This window comes from Sorex fumeus, unplaced genomic scaffold, assembly GCF_029834395.1.
Source record: "Sorex fumeus unplaced genomic scaffold, SorFum_2.1 ptg000044l, whole genome shotgun sequence".
NCBI classification, from domain to species: domain Eukaryota; kingdom Metazoa; phylum Chordata; class Mammalia; order Eulipotyphla; family Soricidae; genus Sorex; species Sorex fumeus.
The window spans coordinates 44,402,983-44,429,134 of record NW_026606101.1 but is presented as its reverse complement, the minus strand read 5'-3'; the positions used below and the strand labels follow the sequence as shown (position 1 = coordinate 44,429,134).

Sequence of the window (26,152 nt, the reverse complement as noted above, 5' to 3'; positions counted from 1 at the left end):
GAACTCATTCTAGGCAAGTTAATGTCCCTACAAAGTGTGATGAACCTGGAAAGCTGCCGACCAGCATGACATGGAGACCAGGATGGTGAGAAGCAGAGAAGTAGACAAAGAGAGACACACTTGCCAGAAAAATTGTGCCACAGGAATACTGAAACTCTGACCAGACAGTTCTCTACAGAAAACCATTCATGTATAGCCAACATGGTCTTTCTGAGTAGAATCAAGAGTTCAAAATCGAAACCGAAAGTTGGTGAGAATTGAGAATGGAGGATGATAGATCTGCTGACTGGCCTCTGGAAAGAGGTGAGGAGGATTTGGAGCCCATATACAAGCAGACCTGACTGGCTGGTCACACCAGCATTACCAAGGGAGTGCAAGAGAGAACAGACCCAAGGGGCAGTATCTCTGGAGTAACACTGTCAATGTCCTCCTGTTGTTAATTGATTTGCTCGAGCGGGCCCAGTAACGTCTCCATTGTGACACTTGTCACTGTGTTTGGCATATCGAATACGTCACGGATAGCTTGCCAGGTGTTGCCGTGCGGGTGAGATACTCTCGGTAGCTTGCTGGGCTCTCCCAGAGGGGCAGAGGAATCGAACCTGGGTCGGCTGGGTTGGCCCCGTGCAAGGCAAATGCCCTACCCACTCAGCCTGGAGTAACACATAATTCCAAAAGCAAAGCAGAACACCAAAAGGAAACTAAAGAATTGTGAAGTGAAGAGTTATGAAGTGAAAGAAACTGTTGCTGAGTAAAGAAAGTTGGTAGAGCATGTGGACCCTGTATAGCAGCAATCTGAGAAAGAGGAGTGAGCAGGTGCTTCCTGGGACAGGTGGCAAGCTATGCAATGGTGTGGGCCTTGGAACTGCATGGCATCGTTAAACATGCACATATCATAAATGTGCTGTAGAGCACAGTAACGAACATGTGAGACATTCAGAGTGTGAGCTTTCTGAGGTAAACCTTGTGAGGGGAGATATCTGATGTCTGAGGTGAACTGTATGAGGTGAGATGGCTAAGGGGAACCTTCTAAGAAAGCTGTTCGAAGTGATTCATCTGAGCGTGAGTAGTCTGAGCAGGAGCCATCTGACAGAGATGAACTCACTGAGGTGACCAGTCTGAGGTGAATCATCTGGTAATCTGCCTGAAGTGAATCTTCTGAGGTAAGCTGTCTGAGGTGAATTGTCTCTGTTAAGCCACCTGATTGTGAACCGTCCAAGTGTGAACTGTCTGAGGTGAGCCATGTGAGGTAAACTATCTGAGTATGAGCTGAGTGTGAATTGTCTGAGCTGAACCATCTGAAGTGAACCATCTGATTGTGATTTGAGGTAATCCTTTGGACTTGAACTGTCTGAAGGTGTGCCATCTGAGGCAAATCATCTGAGGTAAGCCACCTGAGTGTGACCCATCTGTGGTGATCTGTCTGAGTATGAGTCATCTGACATGATCCACTGAGATAAACTTTCTAAGGTGAGCAGTCTGAGATAGGCCACTTAAGGTAACCTGTGGAAATAATCTGAATGTGAGTACTCTTTAGTGAACTGTCTGAGTACCAGCTACCCGAGTGTTACCCTCTGTGGTAAACTGTCTGAGGTGAGCTGCCTGAGTGAGCCAATTGAGGTGAACTGTTTGAGGTGATCTGTCTAAGATAAACTCTCAGAGCCATCTGAGATAAGCCATCTAAAGTGAACTGTTGGAGGTGAGCTCACATGAGCTGTATCACTGGGATCCTGTCTGAAGTGAGTCAAATGAAGTGATCTGTGTGAATTGAGACTTCTGAAGTGAACTGTCTGAGGTGAACTGTATTAGGTAAGCTGTCTGATGTGAGCTATCTGAGTGTGAACACTCTCTGGTGAACATTTAAAGAAGTGAGCTGCCTGAGTGTGAGCTATCTGAAGTGAACTTTCTGAGGTAAGCTACCTGAGGTGAGCCATCTGTGAACTATTTGAGGTGAGCTATTTGGAGTGACCTGTCTCAGTAAATTTTCTAAGGTAAGCCATCTGAGGGTAAGCCTTCTGAGCAGGCACTGAGTGAGTGTGAACTCCCTGAATATAAGCCATCTGAGGTGATCTGTCTGGTATGAACTGTCTGAGGTGAGCCATCTGAGATGAGCTATCTGAGGTGAATTGTCTGTTCAAATGAACTTCTGAGGTGAGCTGTCTGAAATGAGCCATTAGTGAGGAGAATCATCGAGGTGAGCCATCTGAGGTAAGCTGTCTGAGATGAGCCAGCTTAATAAATTATCTAGCAAGCACATTCATTCCTGTTGACTGCCTTTGACACCATGAAGTGAACTGCTTCAAAGGTACACTCTCATTAGCCAGGAATGAGAATCAGTGAACAGGAGAATTCATGCGTACATGAATATTTCTAACTGCATCATCCACGTAGCCATAAGGTGGAACACCCCCCCAAACAGAAAATAGATCAAATCAACAGAAATGTATTAAGTTTTTCTCATCCCCATTGCGAGTACCATTGTGGCCCATCCTCAGAGTATACATCACTGTGCCATAAGAAGGAATCACACTGGGATAGGTGACATATATGGAGTTGCAGAAGGATAGGAGAAAGCACAGAAAAAAGTTAAAGAAATAGCTGCCCAGATTTCAAAAACATTCAAAAGCACATAAACGTACAAATTTTAGATCAGTGAACTCTAAATATTAGCCCAAAGAAACCCAAAACAGGGGCAGAAGCGATGGTACAGCAGAGAGGGCCTTGCATGAAGTCCACCTAAATTTGATCCCTGCCATCCCATATGGTGTCCCAAGCACTACCAGGAGTGATTCCTGAGTGCATAAGAGTAATCCCTGAGCATTGCAGGGTATGGCCCAAACCCCACACCTCCCTCTCCTCAAAAACGAATAGCTTTAAAAGAATTTTTAGAAAGAATAAAAAAGAAACCAAAAACATCATAATCAAACTACTGCAAACCAAAGAAATCAACACTTTTTGCTTTGCTTTGTTTGGGGTGAGGGCCACACAGAGGGCTCAGGTTTGACTCCAGGCTCTGTGCTCAGGGATTACCCCTGGCAGGGCTTGGGGGACCATATACATGCCAGGAATCAAACCTGGTCAGTACCCACAGTATTATCTCTCCAGCCCTCAATCAATAATTTTTGTTAAACCAAACCCTTGAAAACTGCCAGAGAAAAATGGTGATTTTACACCCTGAGAAACAGTAGTCAGAAACTCTGTGATTTTTCTCCTGAGAGAATGCAGAAGCTACAAGGCAGCAGGACAACCCAGAATTCCATATTCAGGAAAATCTCCATAGAAAAAGAAGTGAAGGTAAGATAGTCATAGATGAAGGAAAGAACTTGTTTCAGCAGACTGTTACTAACAGAGGTTCTTGGGGATAATGAAAAGCTGCCCAGGAAAGTGGGGAGCTTGGGGAGGGAGCCAAAGAATCACACACCTTTCTTCTTCCTGCACAGTCACCCCATGTGCCCAGACTACAGCATAGGACTGACCCTAACTCAACTCTGACATGCTCAGTATCCAGACTACAATCTCAGAGATCCTCAGGAGACACAGAGACCCCACAGGTGACAGAGAACACAGAGATGCAGAAGCTGTGCTCTGCATCTGCAAGGCTACCGTAAGGGGCAGGAAAGAGGAGAAGGAAGGGCTGGGCACACCCTCACTCGGCAGCCCACTGCTGAGGCAGGAATCGGCTGGGAAGTCACAGGTCTCTGAGCAGTCCGGGCATAAACACTGCATCCCCCGCTCCCCGGCTCAGAACCTGGGGTACTTCTGAGCATAGTCCACGGGCCGAGGAGAGTTCTCGGGGGAAGCAGAAACCACTGTGAACTATACAAAAGTGAACACTTCCATATCTAATAGACTTTGGGTATGCAGGGCCCAGAGGGACATTCAGCCTCCATGTTCTTCCCCATAGGAAACTGGATTCGCCAGAGCAGGCACAGCCACTGAGAGAGACTCCGAGATGGTTGGGCCAGGGAAACTGCTGCAGGCACCTGCCCAGTGTACCCGCCTCGGCTCAGAGATGCCCGGAGTGACCCCAAGAGGATGGTTCACTGAGAAAACCCATGATCTCTGGGCTCTCGAGCCCGTCTGGTCGAGAGAGTGAGAGAAGGCAAGGAGACCCCGGAGAGAGAGGTGGAGCCAGCTCAGAAGCCTGCCCCTGAGCCACCCACCTGTCTGCCCTACGAGAAGGAAGAAAGCCATTCTGCAGGTGCAAGCCGCAGACTCCACACAACATCTTGGAACAAAGAAAGGAGGCCAGCATGACCCTGATCTCCAGTAGGCAGGGCAGAGCCAGGCCAGCTTCGGTGACATTGAAACAAAAACCTTCACCAAGCTCTAGAGAGCAAAAGCTGGACACCGCAGCAGGAAGTTGTCTGGGACAACCCTCTCAGAACCTCCTGTGGCACACCCTCCCCGGGGAATGCAGAGAGACCCTGAACTCCAGAAGACAGCTGTTGCTCACACCGTTGCCCACACCACAGAGGGTCAGTCCATGCATTGCATTCAGGAGGTAGAGGATGAAAGGTGGGCTGCTGGCACGGGCAAGAGAGCAAGCAGAGAGCCCAGGAAGGCTGGGACCCTGGTCCTGCCCAGAGGAGCTGGAGGGTATGCAGTGGGCACCCCGAAGGCCACTGTGCTGAAGTGGCCAGAGACCCCAGCTACCCACAGCGACACAGCACCCATCCCCTAGCTGCGACAGTCTGCACAGTGAAGGGGCAGGGTGGCTGGATGGGCCAGATGCAGGATGCTTCCAATATGCAGCTGAGCTGGGTGGAAGGCTGGAGATGGAAGTCAGCTCCAGAAGGTGGGGAGGGACGCGGAGGGCTACACACAAGGAACACCACTGGGCTCTAAGAATGTGCGACATGGGGCTTTGCCAAGGAAGCAAGACAGGAAGCAGAAGATAGTTCAGGAACTGTCTCCATCTCCTATGCAGATAGAGAAGTGACCAAAGTAACCTAAAAGAACCACAACTCTGGGAGCCTCGGGGACGGAGAAGGGAGCCAGAGTGGGCTGGAGTCAGGAACGAGCTGGGGATCCAGGGGCACAGCGTGGTGGTACCCAGCAGGCACAGGCCCACGGTGTGAAGCCACGTGCAGCCACACGCCCCAAGTCTCAAGGCCCCAGTCACGCGGCCTGACTGGTTTGTCCCGAGAATAGGAGCTGGTTCAGCACTGCACCAAGTTGCACACAGTGTGTGAGCATGCCAGGAGCCCAGAGAGAAAGAACCCAGGATGGAGATCCAAGACGCACGCTTGGGAGATTACACCGGGCTGATGTGTGCTCACAGGTGGGAGGCTGGGGATCCGTCTTGGCACTACACAGGCCCCTGAGCGCCACCGGTGTGTGACATCCCCCAAATTAAAAAGCCTCCAGAACTCAAGGAGGAGGAAAGAACATCCCTGCATTGGAGCTACTGAAAATGTAAATCTCACCTTTTCCCACTTTCCCCTCTTGGCCCCCTAACTGGAAACCTAACTTAGGGCCTTGGCATCCTTGGCTGTTCATCTGGTCCATCCCTAGAGATAGTTCTAAGTTGTCCTTTCCAATCTGCATTTCCGTTAGGAAAGAAAAGGCCCTGCCCTTCGTGTTCAGCACTCAGCACCTGCACACCTGGCCAGGGCAGGATGAAGGGGGCATCTGCACGGGGCCAGGCTGGAGCATTGCACAAGAGTGTGCTCTGTGAGTGTGCCCCAGTGAGAGACAGCAGCAGACACAAAGGCCCAGGGTGGCACTCACTCAGCTCCTCACCCCTGAAGAGCAAGAGTGCACCCTAGGGTCCCAAAGGCTGCAGAGATGCGCATCCCCTGCCTGGCCTGAGCAGGTGGGGGGAGCCCACATGGAAGGAGGCAGGTGCCTCCCACGCCATGGGCCTTGAGATTGGGCTCTGCAGGCAGGGCCTGGCCCAAGCCACATCCTGGGGTGCAGTAGGTAAGTGGCGCCAAGCAGCAGAGAAACGAAAGTCAGCGACTCTGGGTGAGGAGGAGCCTGGCCCCATGGGAGGGCTGGGATGGGGACCCAAGGAAATGAGGGCGGCTCTCAGCCATGGCTTTTTGTCCTGTGAGATCTGGAGTGTTGCCCAGTGGGGGTCCTCTGTGCAGGGCAGGAGGCAGGTAAGGGATCCACTCCACAGCCCCCACATTGTGGCCTGGACAGGGGGTGGGGTGGGGGGTGGGGGGAAGGGGAACTGTAGCAGTGGCATCAGGCTGTGCCTGGCCTCCAGCACCTGTCCCCCAGATTAGATTTCTCCTTTCTCATTACCACCGTAATAGGTCCTTCAGACCTCATTCCAGCCTAGATATTATCTGACCCGTATAATTAATTAATTATAGCCCAAATATTATAGATTATTAAAAATAGCATAACTAATAGTGTAATATCTCAAGCTGTCGACTTTAATAGTCAACATTGTCTTGGTGGCGCTTATCAGCCCGGGACACCCGGTGAGAATATTGATTCCGGGTCATTTTAGCCGTCATCTGCCACCCTGACGCGGGCTTGTCAGCTCCGCGCCCAACCGGGCTCATTTGAAATCGTTAAACCGCCTTGGCTCTCACAGTAGCTCTTAATGTCCGCTTTTCTCCCCTTTCAATATGTTTCAGCAGCAGAGAGGGAAATAAATAGAGAAGTACAAGGGGCAGCGGGGGAGGGGGACCTGGAGCCCCAGACAGGAAGTGCCCTGCAGTGGGCCACAGACTCCAGCCAAACCCCAAGGAACCCACAGGCTACAGAGATAGGGCTCAGGTCCATGCGGGGTGTGCCCCCCCCACAGCTACAGGCTCTGGACCCGCACACACACACACACACACACCAGACACAGTCACACCAAGACACAGATAGACACACACATTCACACTCACACATGGACACACACATACAAACACACAGACATTCAAACACACATGAACACCCAGACACTCAGATACATGGACACACACACAAGGACACCATACACACAGACACAATGACATTCACACACAAACACATCATCATGCACACACACATGGACAGATACACAAACACTCACACACACACAAACACACGGACACTCCAAAATGACAAAGCCAGACACAATCACACACAGACACACAGATAGCAGACACACCCATACACTCATATAGATCAGACACATAAACACACAGACACACGGACACTCATACACGCATACCCAGATACTCACACTCATACGTGGGCACCCAGACACACACAGAAACACACACAGACATCAGTTGGACACACACACTGACATACCTAGACTCTTACACTCACTGGGTAGGCAGACACACACAAACACAGCCACACACAGACATTTCCACACCCAGAAAAGTACACACAGACACATAAATGTTCACATAATCATTCCCACAAGAACATCTAGACACACACATGATCACTGACAACCAGATACCCAGGCACACTTAGACACACAGTCTCCTTCACAGACACCCAGATACACACAGACATTCCCACACGACAGTCACTCCCATACGGACACCCAGACAGGCGCAATCACAGACACAGAGTCACTCTTACATGGACACACACAGACTCTTCCACATAGATACACAAACACATACACAGACGCCCAGGAGCCCAGAGTACCAGGCTCAGGGGGCCCAGGGCAGTGTGCAGACAGGCAGCCGCTGTGTACAGGGACGTGGGGCGCACGTGCGGGGACAGGGATACTCACCCAGGTCGCGCAGCTGGCCCACGACCCACACCTGTTCCTCCCCTCCCCTCCCCTCCCCTCCACACAGGCCAGGGGTCCGCCTCTCAAACTCCCCTCCCGCATCCTCCTCCCCACTCTTGCCCTTCTCCTCCCCCTTCTCCTCCCCGTGTCTCTCTCTCTTGCCCCTTCCTCCCGCTTGTCTACTCCCCTCTCCGACCCCCTTCTCCCTCCCTCCGCCCTGCCACTGGGCACACCGCGTGGTTCTCTGCCCGAGGAAGCCTCCTGGGAGGCCCAGGTGTGCAAGGGGAAGGGGCTGCAGAGGCTTGGGGGACGGCGGGCTGAGAGGATGGTCGCCCTGCCCCGAGGCCGCTGCATGTCGCCAGGTGTCCAGAAGGGGCCATTTCCCTGGCCCGGGCCGAGGACAGACAGGCGTCAGGCCAGGCCAGGCAGCAGTGCCAAGCGCTGGTTCCAGACTGGGCTGCGGATCAGGGGCCTAAAGGGACTGAGGCAGCGCCCGCGAGCCTAAACCAGGGGCAGAGCGGCCAGACCCAGGCGGCTCCCGCGTCCCGAGAGGAACCCGGGCTTATCGTGGCGCCGCCTCGGTCGGGGAGGGCGCCTGTGGGCGGGACCGGGCCGGGCCAGAGACCCGAGCTGGGGGTGGGGGGTGGCGGGGGTGCCAGGGAGCGGGGCGGGCGTCTGTTGGCGGGGCCGGGGAGCGGGGTGGCCTCCTGTGGGCGGGGCCAGAAAGCGGGGACGGCGCCCAGGGGCGGGGCAGGGCGAAGGGCGGGGCGGAGCCAGGAAGTGGGGCGGACGCCCGAGGGCGAGACCAGGGAGAGGGGTGGGGCCAGGAAACAGGGAGGGTGCTTGTGGGAGGGTGCAGGAAACGGGGAGGGGCCAAGGAGTGGGGCGGGGCAAGGGAGCGGGGCGGGTGTCTGTGGGCGGGGCCCAGAAGCGGGGCGGCCTCCTGTGGGCGGGGCCAGAAAGCGGGGACGGCGCCGGGGGGGGGGCAGGGCGAGGGGCGGGGCGGAGCCAGGAAGTGGGGCGGGCGCCCGGGGGCGGGACCAGGGAAAGGGGTGGGGCCAGGAAGCAGGGAGGGTGCTTATGGGCGAGTCCAGGGAACGGGGAGGGGCCAAGGAGTGGGGCGGGGCCAGGGAGTGGGCGGGGCAAAATGGGGCGGGGTCAGAAGCGGGGCGGGGCCAGGGAGCGGGGTGGGCGCTCAGGGGCAGGGTAAGGGAAGATAGGTGGGAGCCTGTGGGCGGAGCCAGGGAGCAGGGTGGACACTCGTGGGCAGGGCCGAAGTGGGCGGGGCCAGGAGGAGGGGCGGGATCGTGGGCGTGGCCAGGGAGCTGGGAGGGTGCCCCGGGGCGGGGCCAGGAGCAATAGGACGCTGTGAGCAAGTTCTGTGCAGCTAGAATACCTGTGGGGAGGCTGGGAATCAGGATAGATGTCCACGGTGGGGACATTTCAGGGAGCAGCGGGGACAGGGCACCAAGACCCATACCCGACTGACCAATGTCTGCTCCCCTGAGCAGGTCTGGGACTGTGCTGCACTGCCCACATTATCCAATTTAGGAAGGGGCTTCTTACCAGGCTGCGGAACCCACCAAGGCCATCTTGTGTCACGTCTAGGACTCAAGAAATAGGACTAGTGTGACTAGATTTTTGTGCTCTAGACGAGTGGGAAGCCATCCTATAGGAGTCAGAGTGGAACAGGGGCACTGAGGAAGGTGGTCCCCTTCAAGACACTATAGCCAGAACAAAGGTATCTGAAGACCTTCCATCAAGTGGGAGCTGCTGACTTAACTCTCAGCAGAGGTGTCACGGGTCACCCCTAAGCCATCAGGTGACTGAGTGTGTGGAGTTCTCAGTGCTCAAGCTACAGGCAGAGGACAGAAGGAGCTAACCCGACCAGGCTCAACAGGGCACTCTGCACCCCCTCCAAGATGGACCACAAGGACACCGCCCCTTCCCCAGGTCAGCAAAGAGGCTGGAGAGAGCAGGGGGCTGGGGGCAGCATGGAAGGTATGGACCTCTCCCAAACCACCACTGTCTCTCACTCTGCACATGGGCACACATGGGCATCCACCACACAGCTGGAGGGCCTGTCTGGGGTATCTTTCTTTCAACACTGGGCATTCACAGAAGGGCAGCAACAACTACCTACCCTGTCCACTGCCCACAAAACCCTTGGAATCAGGATGTGTCGGAAGTCTAGAGGGAACCCTGACAGGCAGGTTGGAGTCCTGCTCCCGCCATGCCGTGGCCTGAACCCTGCCTGCTGTTTTGCTGGTTGGACTTCACTGTTTCCATCACGTTACAGGATTAATACCTCATCTTCTCATGTGTCAGAGCAATAGCATAGCGGGTAGGGCATTTGCCTTGCACGTGGCTGACCTGGGTTTGATTCCTCTGCCCCTCTTGGAGAGCCTGGCAAGCTACTGAGAGTATTCTGCCTGCAGGGCAAAGCCTGGCGAGCTACCCGTGACGTATTCGATATGCCAAACACAGTCACAAGTGTCACAATGGAGAAGTTACTGGTGCCCACTCGAGCAAATCGATGAACAATGGGAGAACAGTGCAGGACAGTGCTACAGTGCTTCTCGTCTTTACAGTTGCATGCCTCTCATGCCCGGACCCAGGCATCTCACCTGTGAAATAGGAGTCCCCAGCAGTGAGAAAATCGTGAAGATGCATCCTACCCAGCTCCCAGGGTAGGAGCTATTTGGCTGTGGTCCTCAGGTATATGCAACAACCTGCAAGGACCTCACATCACACACAGCTCGCTGCCCCCTTTCTCTTGTTGGCTGAGGATAGGACACTATAGAGACACTATAGAAACATCAGGGAAAGAGCAAGGACGTTGGGGTGGGGAAGGGGGGTGGTGGAAGAGTAGAGACGGGGGTGGCTGCTGGTAGTGAGAAAGGAGTGTTGAGTATGAGGTGGTTTTGCCAGTGGCGATGAAGCAGGGGACTGTGGCACTAGATGATATTTTAAAGGGACTGGAGTGTACGGCAGACAGGGCACTTACCTACATGCTGCTCCATCCCTGGCACCACATAAGGTCCGCCTCCACCCCAAACAGCACCAGGAATGATTCCGGAATGCAGAACCAGGAGGAAGTAAGTTCTGGGTTGGGGCCCAAAACTAACTAACTAAATGCGGGTTTAAGGTCAAGAGTGAGAGCGGGCGAGCTGTCTGCTGGGTGAGTCCTGACTCTGCCCAGCCCCCCACCCCCCACCCCCCGGGAGGGCTCTGTGCAGCGCTGTCCGTGGTGTTGACGCCGTCGGCGGGCGGCGGCGCAGTCCGTGTGCTCCGCGCGCGCACAGTGCACGGGAACGCTCTGGGTCCTCGCGGGCAGCGAATGCGGGCGCTGTCCACGGTCCTGACGACGGGCGGCGTCTGGGCGGGCGCTGTCCGTGGTTCTCCCGGAGTCCCGCGGCGCGGAGCGGAGACTCTCCACAGTCGTCAGCAGATTCGCTCCCTTCCGTGCCACACTTCCTATGCCTCAGCTCAGCGTTCGTCCCACAGGGGCACGAAACGGCCGTTAGAGACACTGCATCGGCCGCATTCTCGGTGCTGCGCTGGAGTGTGGACTCGTTATAGCCGGGAGGTGACTGCTGCCCTGCCAGTGTCACCACGGTGCTGGGGGTAACGGGGATACCTGCAGGGGCCTGTTCTTCGCTTGGAGCAAATGAAATGATTATTTGCACCCAAGCACTGAGTCCCCAGAACATGGTTGCCTCCAGGCTGCAGGATCAAGCTCTCTAGCTGCAGGTGGGGCGAGACCTGACCCTGTCTTCTAAACATGTACGGGGCTCAGTCCAACCTACACACTGAATGGGTGGAAACAGTGGGAAAATATTTCCTTATAGAGATAATTAACGAGTTTGTGCCCGAGGTGCTGGGATGTTCCTCTGCCTACGTGGCCCTAAACCTCCCAAATTCTGATGCTGTAGAGAGGATATTAGGCATGGTCGCCCTCTGTGTTCTCTTACAGCTGTCACCCACTCCTGCCCCCAGTCCCATCAACTCCTCCCCATTGCTACTGTCTCCCTGAATTTAGACCCCACCAAGTCCACCCATTAGGCCCCTGGGCTGTGCTGGTGTGCATGGATGTGGGCGGAGTGGAGGAAGGGGCAGAGGCACCCCATTCCAGTCTGACTTCACCTGTCAGTGCCCACCTGGGGCCCAGCAGGTGAAGCTGGCAGCTTGGAGATAACCTGATATGGCAGATGGGCAAAGATTGCATAAATGAGGGTCTAATTGACAATCAATTGTGATTAGAGTGAAAGAATGTCTTTATAGGCTGGGGGAGGGAACGGCTGAGGCTCCACCAGACTGCAACTTGGGCTGCTCCTTCAAGGAGGGGGAGGAACTAGGAGAGGGCAGGATGACCTGCTCCCTGCACCTCATCCACCCGCACCCACCTCCCAGGGAGGGTGGCTTGGGAACTCCTGCCCACTGCAGTCCCTGTACCCCAGGCCAGCTGTGCTCAGCTACGCTCACAGTGGAAGTTTGCTAGATGGAACAGAAGCAAGCAAAGAACCGAGACTGAGCATCTTGGAGCCCCCAAACTCCAGGACAGCACAAATTCTGTGGGCTAAGTGGCACTTAGCCTGAAACTAGCCCCCAACTCAGCGCAGAAGTGTGTGCCATGGTGCATGCGTGTACTGTGCGTGTGTGTACATGTGTTGCCATGATGTGTGTATACATTGGATGTGTGTCTGTATATTTGGGGGAAGGAACTATGCGATTGCATGTTGTGATATATTTATTTCATTATGCTTATTTCACGCCGTATTTAATACACTGTATTCTATTTACCATGTTTTCGTGATAATCATCACGCATTATACTACATCCATATTATACAAAATGTCATTGGATGTGCTTGCGTTTGTGTTAAATGCAAGTTGTTCCAAGAAGGCTCCGATTTATTTTCCTCCCCTGCAGATGACTGTGGCGGGCACACTGGGGGGGGGGGAGGGGCAGCCGTGCACCCTGCGTTTGCACTGCCCTGCGCCCACTGGCAGGTACAGTCTGTGACCTGCAGGGTCCCTATGTTTTGTGTCTCCAAGACCCCTGTACCCCAGGCTGGGCGGAGATGGCCCTCAGAACCTTACCCCTCTGCGGGCAGCAGCTGTGCCTTGCAGCCCCTCCCCAAGGAAAGCGCTGAAGGAGGTTCAGAGACCCCTGGGAGCTTCAGAGCGTGTGTCCACCGGCGTGCCGGGTGCGCATGAATGGATGAATGCGTCTGTGTGATGCTGGTGAATGGGTGTGCGTCTGCGTGTGAATGAGTGTGCGCATCTATATTCAAACTTGGCGGGGGGGGGGGGGGGAGGGGAGCCCAGCGCCCCAGTCTCCCCTGAAAGGTGGGGGCGGGAAGGAGGTAATTACCTCCCTGTGATGAGAGATTATCCACCCTCCTTCCCCCAGAGGTGATTTATAATTTAAAGATAAAGAATAATCAAGTCCTGGCGAGGAAGGACACAGTGTTGTGGGTCTGATTAGAATCTCGGACGGACCGGCTCGCGGGGGAGGAACAGGCTGGGGGAGGGGAGGCCTTGCCTCCCGCCCAGACCCAGCCTCCCCGAGGCTCAGCATGTCCGAGCGTGGCTCAAATTACAGCCGATCGGTCCCCCATTATTTCTCCCAACTTTTAATTTCTGCTTCCAAAGGATCATTGCCCGCGGTAATTGCAAAGGACCCGTCCTTGTGCGCGAGCAGGCTCCGGGGACCGCAGTGTGATAGAACGCGCGCACCCGCCCGTGCACGCGCGCGCGCTCCCGCCGCGGCTCCCACCTGGGACCCCGGGCGGGTCCGATCCCGGGCGAGTGCAGGGGGAGGGGTTCGCGCCCGGGCCCCGCGAGCCGCCGCGGTCCCGATCAGCGCGGCAAAAAACCGCGGCTGCAGAAAAACGGGCAGAAAATAAATAAATAAATAAATAAAAGACCGGGCCGAAGGGCGGCCCCAGTCCCGGGGCGTGGGGAGGGGGCGCTGACCGTGCTGTCGCCCCTCGCTGGGAGGGCGCTGGCTTTGCGTCCGCGGGTGGGGGGGGCTAGCGCGGCGGCGCGGCTCCTCCCGACCCCACCTCTCCGGAGCGGGCCGGCCCCGCCCCGCGGGACCCCCGCCGGGCCCTAATTTGACGACGCGGAGAGGCGGGCCAGAGACCGCGCCGGGAGGCCCCGCGACGCCAGAGGAGACCCCTCGCGGCCAGGGACCGGACGGCGCAGGACCCCGAACCACGCCGGAGGGACTCGCCGGCCCGTCCGCGGAGGGCGCGGGGCGTCGGGCGCGCGGGACTCAGTGGGTCCGCGCGGGGATGCCGGAGCCTTCGCACGCGCCCAGAGCTCGCCCGCGCGCCCGGAGCGTCGCGGCCCCCGGGCCCAGCGGCCCCGCGGAGGTTTGAAGCCGGGGCCGGGCGCCCCGGGGCTCGGTCGGCGCGTCCCGGGCCCGCCTCCTCCGCCCGGGGCCCTTCGCAGCCAATTAGGCGCGCGCGCTAACGAGCGCACGGGGCCCGCGGCCGCCGGCGGGCGCACGTGTGAGCGGCGGGTGGGCGCGTGGGCGCCGCGCGGGGCCGCCATAAATGCGCGGAACGGGCGCCTGAGGCGCGGCGGAGGCAGCTCCTGGCAGCGGCGACCGAGCGCGGCGCCGGGGATGGCAGCGCAGTAGCCGGCGGGGCCGGAGCGGCCGAGGCCGGCATGAGCGCCAGCGGCCCGGCGGCTCCCGGGGACGGCCCCGCGCTCCCGCCGCCGCCGCCCGGGCCCGGCCCGGGACCCGCAGCGCCCGCGCCCGCCGCCGCCGCCGCCCGGGACGCCATGGACGGGCGCGCCGAGCCGCCCGCCTTCCCGCGGCCCGGAGCCCCTCCGCTCGCGGCCAGCGACACGGTGCCCGCGGCGCCCGAGGGGGCTGGCGCGGCCCGCCCCGCCCCGCCGCCGCGCCCCACCTCCTTCTCGGTGCTGGACATCCTGGACCCCAACAAGTTCAACAGCAGGAGACGCCGCTGCGTGCTGCTGGGCCCCGTGGCGCCCGCCGCGTGCGCCCCGTGCGCCCCGGGTCCGTGCGCCCCGGCCCCCGCCGCCCCGGGACACCCGCCGCGCGCGGAGGAGCTGGAGCGCCGCACGCTTGCCGCCGCGGGAGCCGCCGCCGGAGCCGAGCCGCCCCGTGAGTAGGACGCGGCCGGCGCCCGGCCGGGGGTGCGGGGCCCGGCCGCACGCGAGCGTGTTCGCTGCCCGGACCTCGCGGCGAGCCTGGCCGGCCGGGCGCGGAGGCTCGATGCAAAGTTCGCTGCGCGCGGGGCCCGGCGTGCCTGTGGTCTCCGTCCGAGCCGGGCTGCGGGGCCGCCCGACCCGCGCTGGCGGGAACGGCTCCGCCGGGCGGGCCCAGGCTCCCGGGCTCTCGGTGGGGCCGGGCGCGGGCCGGTGGGTGCCGGGGACCCCGGGGAAGCGCGCCGCCCGCACACCGACCTCGCGACCCCCGCCGAGGCCGCCAGGACTTCCTCCCCCCTTTTTTCTTTTCTTCTCTCTTCATTTTTTTTCCTTCTCCTTTGGACAAATCAGACTAATTGTGACAAAGCGCTGGTTATCTCTGGAAAAACAATTAAATCCCTTCGATTACAGTTAAGGGGAAATGTGCTTAGCGGCGAAAGCGGCCGGTAATGGGGCGGCCCGAGCCCCCTGCCCGGTCGATATCCCATTACGGCAGCATGCATATCTCTTTCAAGCACCTTGCAAACTCCCCCCGAACATCTAAATTATAGGGTCAAAATTCGGATAATTACTCGATTAAAACCTATTACACTTATTAGGGGCCGCTATTGATCGAGAATTGCATTCGACCTGCTCCTGATTGCTTTTGGTGCCCCTCCTTGGCTTCCTCCCTCAACTTCCCAGCCCCATGCTGCAGTAACCGGGAGTGCGGTGGGCTGAGCTCAGGCCCTGGGTGGGGTCCCGTTGAGGGCAAGGGTGGCGTGGGAGAGCCTGCGCAAGAAACCTGCAGGCCTGGAGATGGGGAGTCTTTCCCAGGTGATAGGAGTGAGACTCAAAGATGTGGGTGTTCACAGGACTAGGTCAGGCTCCCTCCCCTCTGCCCCCAGGACAAGTGCCCCCAACCCCCTGAAGGGCAGCCAGAGCTCTTTGGAATTGGATGCGAACTTGAAGCTTCTGCAGCCTCCACTGGTGCTTGGAAATGGTCTGGACTGGGTTTCTGGTTTCGTTTGCTCCCGAGTGAGTTCTCGGGACTCTCCCCACCAGGCTGCCTGCCGACCTGACCTGCATAGCTCACAGGACACCTGTGGGGTCTGCCCTATGGCCCCTGCTGCACTGACACTTTCCTTCACTTTTTGTTTGTTTGGGGGCCATAGCTGGTGCTCAGAGCTTACTCCTGGCTCTATGCTTGGGGATCACTCCAGGTGATGCTCAGGAGACTGTATGCGGTGTCAGGGATCAAACCCTGGTGTGTCTGAGCAAGGCATGCACAATACCTGCTGCACTATCGCTTTGGTCCCTCCACATTTTTGGAACTCAAAATGAAACAGTATGGCAACGTCTGCTGTGCCATGCCCAGTGCCCGGCGGGATGCCCACCGTTGTCCACCCACAGCACCCTACCCTATCAACTCCGGGGGTCGAGTCCTGGGGCTGGAGCTGGAGTTGGGTAGGACCCGGGTTTGATTCTCAGATACTTCCTGAAGCCTGGTCCCCAGCGCACCCCAGGAAACGGGCCTCCGTGGTTAGTAAAAGCCAAGCAAGGGGACTGCCCATGCCCTTCTGTGTTGGGAGGGAATACTGGGTGGAAGAAATTAAATGCCCGTTAGCCAGTTTGTACATTGCACAAAACGAGTTTAATTAAGTTTGTGTCTACCCCCAAAATCCATAAGTAACATCCGCTGCGCTGCGAGCCCAGGGGCTGGCCAGGTTGGGCAAAGGACCTGCTTGGAGCCGCTGCAGGGCAGCGGTGGGGATGGAGCGTGGGCGCCGGGAGTCGGGAGTCGGCGGGCAAGGAAGCCCATGAGCAGGAGATGAGAGAACGAATGCGGGGAAAGGGACTGGGTGACCTGGTGTAGGGATCAGGGGAGGGCACGAGGGCGCGGGGTTGACGGCCAGGGCTTCACTGTCCTGTCCTCCCGCCTGCCCGCAGGCGCTGGCGACCCCTACAAGGTGGACGAGGCGGACGCCAACGGCTACAGCAGCGGCGGCGGCCGCAGCCCCAGCGCAGACAGCGGGGACGAGGCGCCCGACGAGGAGGAGGATGACGAGGATGCGGCACCCAGCGCGGAGGCGGCACGAGGGCCGGAGGAGGCGCGCGGCTGTGGTGGCAGCGGCGGGGCCCGCGGGTCGGGCTGTCCGGGCGCAGCCGAGACCGAGGCGACCCCGGGCGCCGTCGACGACTCTGGGAACCCCGGGCCCCGCGGGAACTCGTCGGGGGCCGCCGGCCTGCCGGGCCCTTCGGCGGCTGGGGGCGGGGGGCCGGCCCCGCAGAGCACAGCCAAGCCCAAGCGCAAACGCACGGGTTCCGACTCCAAATCTGGAAAGCCGCGGCGAGCGCGCACCGCCTTCACCTACGAGCAGCTCGTGGCGCTGGAGAACAAGTTCAAGGCGACACGCTACCTCTCGGTCTGCGAGCGCCTCAACCTGGCCCTGTCGCTCAGCCTCACCGAGACGCAGGTGAAGATCTGGTTCCAGAACCGCCGCACCAAGTGGAAGAAGCAGAACCCGGGTGCCGACACGAGCGCGCCTACCGGCGGCGGCGGGGGCGCGGGGCCCGGCGCGGGCCCCGGCGCAGGGCTGCCTGGGGGACTCAGTCCACTCAGCCCGTCGCCGCCCATGGGCGCGCCGCTCACCATGCACGGACCGGCCGGGTACCCCGCGCACGGTCCCGGGGGCCTGGTGTGCGCCGCGCAGCTGCCCTTCCTGTCCAGCCCGGCCGTGCTGTCGCCCTTCGTGCTGGGCTCGCAGACCTACGGCACTCCCGCCTTCTATGCACCGCACCTCTAGGCTCCCTTCTCAGACTGTCCCTAGAGCCCGTTGGGACTCGCTGGGACTGACGGACAGACGCACTTTGCTGAACTGGACTGGATCAATAAACCACAGCAGGCCACTCCCGCGTCTCACTCCCCGTCGCGTTTCGGACCCAGTGGGGTCCAGGGCCTCCTTCCCGGCCTAGGCTCTAACTCCTCCTGGCTGATCTGCCCTAACCGCTTCACCCGCTTGGCTCCACCCAAGCTCAGTTCAGGCAGGGGCTGGGGGACCAGGAGCACAGGTACCAAGCCTCCATGCATGGAACACTCAAGTCCTGCCCCATACCTGGCTTGGGCGAGCTGGCACTGCGCTGCCACCTCCTGGCCTGCACATCTCACCTCCGGCAGAAGCTGTGAGGGCACTCCAGCCAGGCTTCAGGGGAACTGACTCGGGGCAGAGGGACACAGGATGGTTCTTCAGTCTCTTGCTGCTCCGGCCCCCGAGTGCTGAGTGCTGCACTGGGCAGGCTCTGCATTGCTCTGGGCAAAGGCCCCCAGCTGGGTGTCACACACACCCCCCCCCCCCCCGTTCTCCAGGAAATCTGCCGATTTCCCCAAGTCAGCACAGAACACCCCCTGCACAGGGCCTGGATCCAGACACATGACAGAATGGGGGGGGGGGGGGTGAGAGCGGCCACCTGGGTCTCAGGGCTGATCCAGGGGCTCCAGAAGGTTCCAGAAGTCTGTGCTTTTCAGCTCAGATTATGAGTAAAACTGCATGGGGGTTGGAGTGAGACAGTGGGAAGTCACAGCCTATACTTCTGAGCGCTTCGGGGAGTGGACAGGTACTGGTGGCCACCAGGACTGGATGGAGGGGCCTGTGCCCCAGGACTCCCTCCTCCCTCAACCCGAATGCAGCTGGAACTTGGGGCCAGTCTCAGGCTCCAGCTCGGAAGGGAAGGCCGGGAGAGAAGCCCCAGGAGCCTGGATATTGTCCACTCCCATCTGGTTCTGGGGCCTTAGCCAGGGGCAGGGCCGGGAGGAAGGATCAGGGAGCCACACCCCTGATAAGTAGGCTTCCTCCTAGCCAGGTCGGGGAGCTGCCTTTTCCCGAGGCTGTGGGCAAAGCAGAATGCAGGAAAGAGAGCTGTGACATCCCATACAGAAGCTATTCATCCAGCTGGAGCTCAGTTGTCCACAGTGGCACCCGCTCCTGCTGCCTGGGAGGCTGGAGGCTCTGGGCTTGCAGGGGTGCCCCAGCAAGGCTGCCTCCCTGAGGGGGCGGGTCCCTTCCTGCTTGCAACTAAGACAGCCTTCCTGCCAATCCCACTCCCCAATCCTACACACCCTCCATCCTGCTACACCTGTGAGATTTGTGGGGCCCTGCCTGGGGGCTGTGTCCAGCCCAGGGTATTCCTTGAAGGCAGAAGTAAGCGCAGTCCCCACCATGGTCCTGCTTTGGTGCTCTGGGGGCTCTCGTACCAGCGCCATCTGGGATGAGCTGCTCAAGCTTCATGGCTTGGCTTCCACCACCTCTGTTCAGGCACTGTCCAAGAGCCACCAGTGGGAAGGACTCTGGCGAGGTGCAAGGCGCGGCCCTGCTGGCGCTGGTTGTGGTCTCCTGCCTCCTTCCTTCCGTCTTGTGGGACCCCAACCAGAGACTGGCTTTGAGCATGAATGAGAAAAGCCCAATGAAAAGAAGCTGAAAAGATACTGCATCCTTTGAGGGGATGGTATGAGGGGATGGTGACATCGGTGGCCTTGGGAAGCTGATACCACCAGAGATCTTGTGGACTCAGTGACATCCAGCTCTCTGTGCTGGCCATGGACGCTGTAGGGGACGAGGCTGCAGTCATCATACCCCCATTCTAGGCAACAAACAGGAGGAAGGGAAGAGGACACCCCTTTTCCCTTTTAAGTTTTCCCAGAACACAGCTTGACGTAGTGGCTCGCTTTTCAGTGGGAGTTTGATCACATGACCATCTCCACCAAGTTCTGAGCTAGTAGGGGGCATGGGTGTGGGGTCATGGCCGGCACATCACCCTCGCAGTGTCTTAGAAGATTCACCTATGACCCTTCCACCTGCCTACCTACCCAGCTGGAAATCATCAGTTTGGGGGCTAGGGAGACTGCTTTGCATGTGGGAGCTGGTTCCTTCCTGCCTGTTCCTTTTCCCCCAGGCTCCCCAGCACTGATGCAGCAGGACCACCCCAGGGGCACACCCCAGGGCCTATCCTTAGTTCCTTGCTGTTCTCATATCTTCTGCTCCCCCTCTCAGGGCTATAACCCAGAGAGCCCCTATACCCTGCTCTGTAGCATATGTGCCAAGCAGCCCTGCCCTCTGGGTTCTACCCCTTCCCTTTAGGTACCATTCCTGGGGGTGGGGACACCAATCCAGGCATCCACAGAAGCAGGAACCGAGAGGCCCCTTCTGAGCACCCTTCACTCTGGGGGCAGCAAAGATCTCCTGGCCTTGTCCTGGTGCCCCAGCCCCAGCCCCTCAGCCAGACCCCACTCCCTCTGCCTAGAGGCCCTTTACACAGGGCTCTGCAGCACAGGTGGGAAGTCCCCATCCTGGGTCACTGGAGGCTGCCAGGACATGTCACAGCCAGAGGGACCTGGGGCAGGAGGGAGAGAGTGGCAGGCATCCAGAGGTCCTTCTCAGAGGCCCGCCTGAGAGGTGGGGACTGTGCAGTCACTCCCTGGTCCAGGGCTGTCTCAGCCATGCCATGGCCCCCTGTGAAGGGCTCTTTGGGGCCATAGTGTGCAGAGAACCAGGGGCTCTGGGCCCTGGTCTCCCAGGATGACACAGCAGTTCCTGCTTTGGGCCAGCCTAGCACTGCCACAGGACTCAGCACGGTGCCAGGAGCAAAGAAGATGGAGCAGGACAAGCTGAGCTTGGTGTCACTTCCTACTGACAGAAGCATCTAGAAGCCATGGCTGTTTGGAATGTTCTTTCTGCACACTTAGCTTGGATCCAGGTGCTTGTTTTGGAACACGCCTGCCTGGCTCCATCTCCTGGGCCATCACCCCACACTGACAAGAGCCCCCACAGGGAGCCCAGTCCTCACTGCCACCCCACCCCCGCTCTCTTGTTCTCTTCCCACTGTGCCATCGCTGCCCTCCCTGAGGCGGCCTTCCTGCCAATCCCACTCCCCAGGAAGTCCCCCAGGTCCCAGATCCCCTGTCTTTGCCACCAGCCAGGAACACAGTCATCTTCAGGTTTGTCTTTAATTACCACAGAGAGACTCAGGAGAAAAAAAATCGTACAAAATCACTAGGAAGATTCCTGAGTCCAATTACAAAAGCACTCCAAGGGTGGAGAGTACAGGCCAGAGGCAGAGAAATCATGCCTGGCAGCAGATGTGGTCCTCCATGTCATCCCAAAAAGGGATCCTGAGGGGCTGGAGCCATAGCACCGCGAGTAGGGTGTTTGCCTTGCACGCGGCTGACCTGGGTTAGATTCCCAGCATCCCATATGGTTCCCTGAGCAACACCAGAAGTATTCCTTAGTGAAGAGCCAGGAGTAACCCCTGTGCATCGCTGGGTGTGACCCCCAAAAAACCAAAGATCTCCATGATTCTCCAGCAGAGAGGAATAGCTGCCACCTGAGAACAGAGGCCAGCAAAGCTTAGCTGAGTTGCGGCTGGCCTGCGCAGGTCGATCCCCCAGCTTCTGAACCCGTCTGACATCAGGACCAGTGAAAAGTGCACCAGGGACCAAGGTGAACATGCTCCCCACAAAAGGACTAGAAGTGAAGAGAGAAGAGTATCTCACACAGGGCCACTGCCAGCAGCACTTGGCATCAGGGAGCTAACTCAGACTTCTCAGCTCAGCCACTCCTGAGAACTCGTGAAACATTAAATGACATGAAAAATCTCCACAGCAAGCAAAATCAGATGGGCAGTGAGGAATCGTGCACATTTTCTGCACAGAAAGCTACACTTGACGAGAGACCAGACATGGACAGAAAAGCAGGCCAAGCTAGCCAAGGCTCCCGGGGATGTGGTGCAGCCAGCATGCGCACACAGGAGACATGCTGGCCATCTGCGAGAAGGCCCGCTGACAGGAAAGAAAGCAAGATCCCTGGCACAGGGCTCCACACCAGGGAAGTCAAGGGGGGTGGGTGTGGGTGGGGACATACACTCAACCCAGCTGTCAGAGCTTCACCATAGCTCCCAGACACACCCTGATAAACTCGTACAAGGAGTTCTCAGGTCCCTGTTGGTGTGGCCAGGAAAGGCGGCCAGAGTGTTGAAGGGTGGACTGTTAGGACCTCGACCGTGAATGCTGTATACCACAGGACACCACATGGACAGAGTGGAGGGTTCCCAGCAGCACAGGAGCAAAGCACACATGCACTGAACAACCGAGCCCCCAAATCCACAAAACAAAGATGGAGGGAGAAGAGGACAGGGACAGTGGGCAGTTTCAATTTCCCACTTTTGATCGCTAATAGAACTTCCTGGTGGCCAACGAGGAGAGGGAAAATGACAGCAGGAGGCCCCACGGGAGGGCACAGACAGGCAGAGCAGCACGCATCTCCATACACACAGGACTTTCTCCAGGACAGAACACACATGTGGAAAGAAGTCTCCGGTTGTAAAGGGCGGAAATCACAAGGAATGTGTTCTCTGGCCGCAGGGGATAGAACAAGGAATCAGGGGCTGGAGCAATAGCATAGTGGGTAGGGCATTTGCCTTGCACATGGCCGACCCGGGTTCGATTCCCAGCATCCCATATGGTCCCCCAAGCACTGCCAGGAATAATTCCTGAGTGAAGAGCCAGGAGTAACCCCTGTGCATTGCTGGGTGTGACCCAAAAAGCAAAAAAAAAAAAATCATAGTGAAAGGATTCATGAAAATTCACAAGAATGTGGTAATCAATCAAATAAATCCCTAACTACCCAATGAACCAGCAAAAAAATCACATGAAAAATTAGAAAATACTTTGGAAATCAATAGGAATGAAATTACATGTTCATCTTAAGGGAGCAATGTAAAGCAGTCCTCCAGTGAAAATGTAGCTGCAAACACCTACACTAGATTCTAGACCACTGAGCTCTTCTTCCATCTTTGTTTGTTTTGGGGCCACACCTGGCAATGCTCAGGGGCTACTCCTATCTCTGTGTTCAGAAATCACTCCTGGTGGTGCTTGGGGACCATATTGGATGCAGAGATCAAACCCAGGTCAGCCACAAGCAAGCAAGGCAAACACCCTACTCGCTGTACTGTTCTTCCATCTTAACAAACTAGAAAAGAAAAAAATGGGGGAGGGTGGTGCTGGAGGGATAGTATAGTGGGTAGTGCGCTTGCCTTGCACAATGCCCAACCTAAGTTTGACCCCAGTATCCCATATGGTTCCTCGAGCAATGCCAGGAGTAGTTCCTGCATGCAAAGCCAGGAGTAATCTCTAAGCATCCCTTGGGTATGACCCAAAAACTTAAAAAAAAAAAAAAACAACAAAACCCCACTAAACTCAAAGCAACTCAAAGGAGATATTCTTTCATCTTAATAAAGTAGAATAAAGAAAACTAAACTTAAAGCAACACAAAGGAAATAGAGTACAAAGAAAGGATGAAAAGAGAAAATTAACAAAACTGAAAGTCGGTGTCTTTGAATATGTCAATAAAATTGATAACCCTGGGGCTGGAGTCAGAGTACAGAGGGGAAGGTGTTTGCCTGGCATGCAGCAGCCCAGGTTCAATCTCCTGCATCCCATATGGTCCTCCGAGTACCACCAGGAGTGATTTCTGAATACGGAGTCATGAGTAACCCCTAAGATTGCCAGGTGTGCGAAAAATAACCTTTTGCCAGGGAGATGGCTCCCTGAAGTGGAAGCCCAGGATTTATCTCCCCCAGGCAGTGCATGGTCCTCCAGCATCATGAATGACCAGAGCACTGAGCCAGGAGTAGCCCCAAGCACAGTTGGGTGTGGCCCAGTAGTAACACACACACACACACACACACACACACACACACACACACATATATAAAATGTGCGAATGTATATATAGTTATATCTATAAACGTTATACATGTACTGTATGGTATTATATATGTGCATGCATATATATATGTGCATCTATATATGTACTAGCCTTTTGTTACTGACCAAGAAAAAAAGAGGAGGGGCTGGAGGAATAGTACAGCAGGAAGGATATTTGCCTTCCATGTGGCCAACCCAGGGTCGATCCTCTATGGTTTCCTGAGCACTGCCAGGAGTAATTCCTGAATGTAAAGCCAGAAGTAACCCCTGAGCATCACTTGGTGTGGCCCCCAAACAAAAATAAAATGAGGAGCTATATTTCTAAAATTGGTACTGAAAGAAGATACATTACTACCAATTTTACAGAAAAAGGGTCATAATGGATGTATCAGGATGAATACCCTACGTCAGTGCTCTTCCAACTACAAGGACCCATGCCGGGATGAAGGTGTGGAAAGACTAAAAACCACCACTCAATCACGGGCCTGGCTGGAGGTGGAAAAGGCTGAAGTGGTAGCTCAAGGGTAGGACTCTTGCCTTGTACACTGTCAATCCAGGGGAAGGGAGGGAAGAAAGGAATAAAGGAAAGGAAGCAATAAAGGGAGGGAAGGAAGGAGGAAAAAAGGGAGGGAAGGAAGAAGGAAGAGGGAAGGAAGAAATAAAGGAAAGAGGGAATGAAGGAGGGAGAGAGAAAGGAAGGAGGGCAGGAGGGAGGAAGTAGGGAGAAGGGGAGAGGAAGGGGGAGGGAAGAAGGGATCCCACAAAACTAGAACTAAGTTGCTTCCAAGGCCACCAAATGTTGAATAATAGACGACTTTCATAAACTCAAAAAATATGAGGGAGAGGTTGGAGAGATAGGAGGTTGGAGAGTGCAGCAGGTAGGGTGTTTGTCTTGCACAAGCCCAACCCAGGTTTGACCTCTCTGGCACCCCATATGGTTCCCAAGCACTACCGGGCGTAACCCCTGAGTTAAGTGAGGCCCAACTCCCCCACCAAAAAAAAAAAAGAGCGAAACCTCTGATTCAACCTATGAGGACAGTAATACTCTGATATGAAAGTCAAAGTTATCATTAAGAAAAAACTGAATACCAGTATCTCTTATTGAATAACTGTAAAAATCCTTCACAAGATGCTACAAACCAGATCAACAGAGTAGCAAACCCAGTCCGCTGGAGCGGGCCAGCAGCATGACTGAAATGGGATCCAGCCTAGAGAGCAGCGATGGAACAACAGCTCCCGGCATACACCTTACCACCACAAGGTGAAAATCATACAAGCACTTGACTAGAGAAAAGGCGTCTGACCAATTCCACATCCCTCTGTGATAAACACTCAATAAACGCAGAGTACAAAGGAGCTTCTCTAACCGAATTAAAGGCAACTACAAAAATCCCACATGCAGCTCCTAGTCAGCAGAACACAGGCTCTCAGGGTCAGAACAAGGCAAGAACACCGACCTGAACCACTTTCCTTGGACAGTGTCCTGGAGGGTCACGTCAGGGCAATGGGGCAAAGAAGCAAAAGGTCAAACCGTCACTGTAAAAATGGCACTACCTGCATGTTACCACCAAGTAGATAACACAACTGCATACAAAAAAATGAAGGAACACACAAAGTCATACATACAACATAATGAAGTCAGTTTATTTCTATACATTAGTGATCAATAAGTTAGGAAAGTTCAGAGAACAAATACATAATAGCATAAAAAATAACATACTTAGGAATAAAAATATTTTGGTTGTTTTGGAGCCACACTGAGTAGTGCTCAGGACATATTCTTGGCTTGGCACTCAGGGATCACTCCTGGTGAGTTCAGGGGGACCCTATGAGGAGCTGGGGATTGACCCCGGGTCATCCACATGTAAGGCCAGTGCCTTACTTGCTGTACTATCTCTCTGGCCCCAGAAATAAAATTTTTTAAGTGGAAGATTTGAGGGAATCCTGCTTAAGGAGACCCCAATACTACAGAAGCTCTCCCGTCCCCCTCTCAAAATTACCTTCTGAATTTGACGGGAGAAAAGTATAAGACTTGTACATGAGAATGACAAATTACTATTGAAATCAATGGAAAAAGACCCAAACAAATCGAATTCAAACCAGAAAATTTTAAAGATGGCTATAATTTAAAAAGCTTTTTTGACCACACCTGTTGGTGCTCATGGCTTACTCCTGATTCTGAACTCAGGAATCACTCTTGGTGGGACTTGGGGATCTATATGTGATGCTAGAGATTGATCCAAGGTCAGCTGTGTGCAAAGCAAACACCCTACCTACTGTACTACAGTTCCAGATGTCCCTCCCCCTTTTTTTTAGGTTCCTACAATCAGACCCATGGCCTCATACATGCAAGGCAAAAAGATCTATCCGTTAAGCTATATCCCCAGCTACATAGTAATACTTTGTTTGGATTTCTTTAGCAATAACTAGATTCAGTGTAATTCTTCCTAAAATCTCTGCTGCAATATTGAAAAAAAAAAACCTGACAGTTCAGTAGGCAGGGTGCTTGCTTTGCATATGGGCAACCCAGGTTTGATCCCTAACATC

At 56.1% G+C, this 26,152-nt stretch overlaps 1 protein-coding gene across 1 annotated transcript; it reads left to right on the top strand.

Annotated features, from left to right (window-relative positions):
- Positions 1–14,361: 14,361 nt before the first annotated feature.
- Positions 14,362–17,654, top strand: NKX1-1 (NK1 homeobox 1). Its single transcript, XM_056122085.1, has 2 exons — positions 14,362–14,824; positions 16,798–17,654. Exons 1-2 carry the CDS (start codon positions 14,362–14,364, stop codon positions 17,652–17,654), a joined length of 1,320 nt encoding a protein of 439 aa, XP_055978060.1.
- Positions 17,655–26,152: the final 8,498 nt, after the last annotated feature.

Coding starts and splice junctions, on each gene's coding strand:
- NKX1-1 (XM_056122085.1), top strand. CDS start 14,362: ATGAGCGCCAGCGGCCCGGCGGCTCCCGGGGACGGCCCCGCGCTCCCG. Junction 14,825..16,797: donor CGCCGGAGCCGAGCCGCCCC/GTGAGTAGGACG, acceptor GCCTGCCCGCAG/GCGCTGGCGACCCCTACAAG.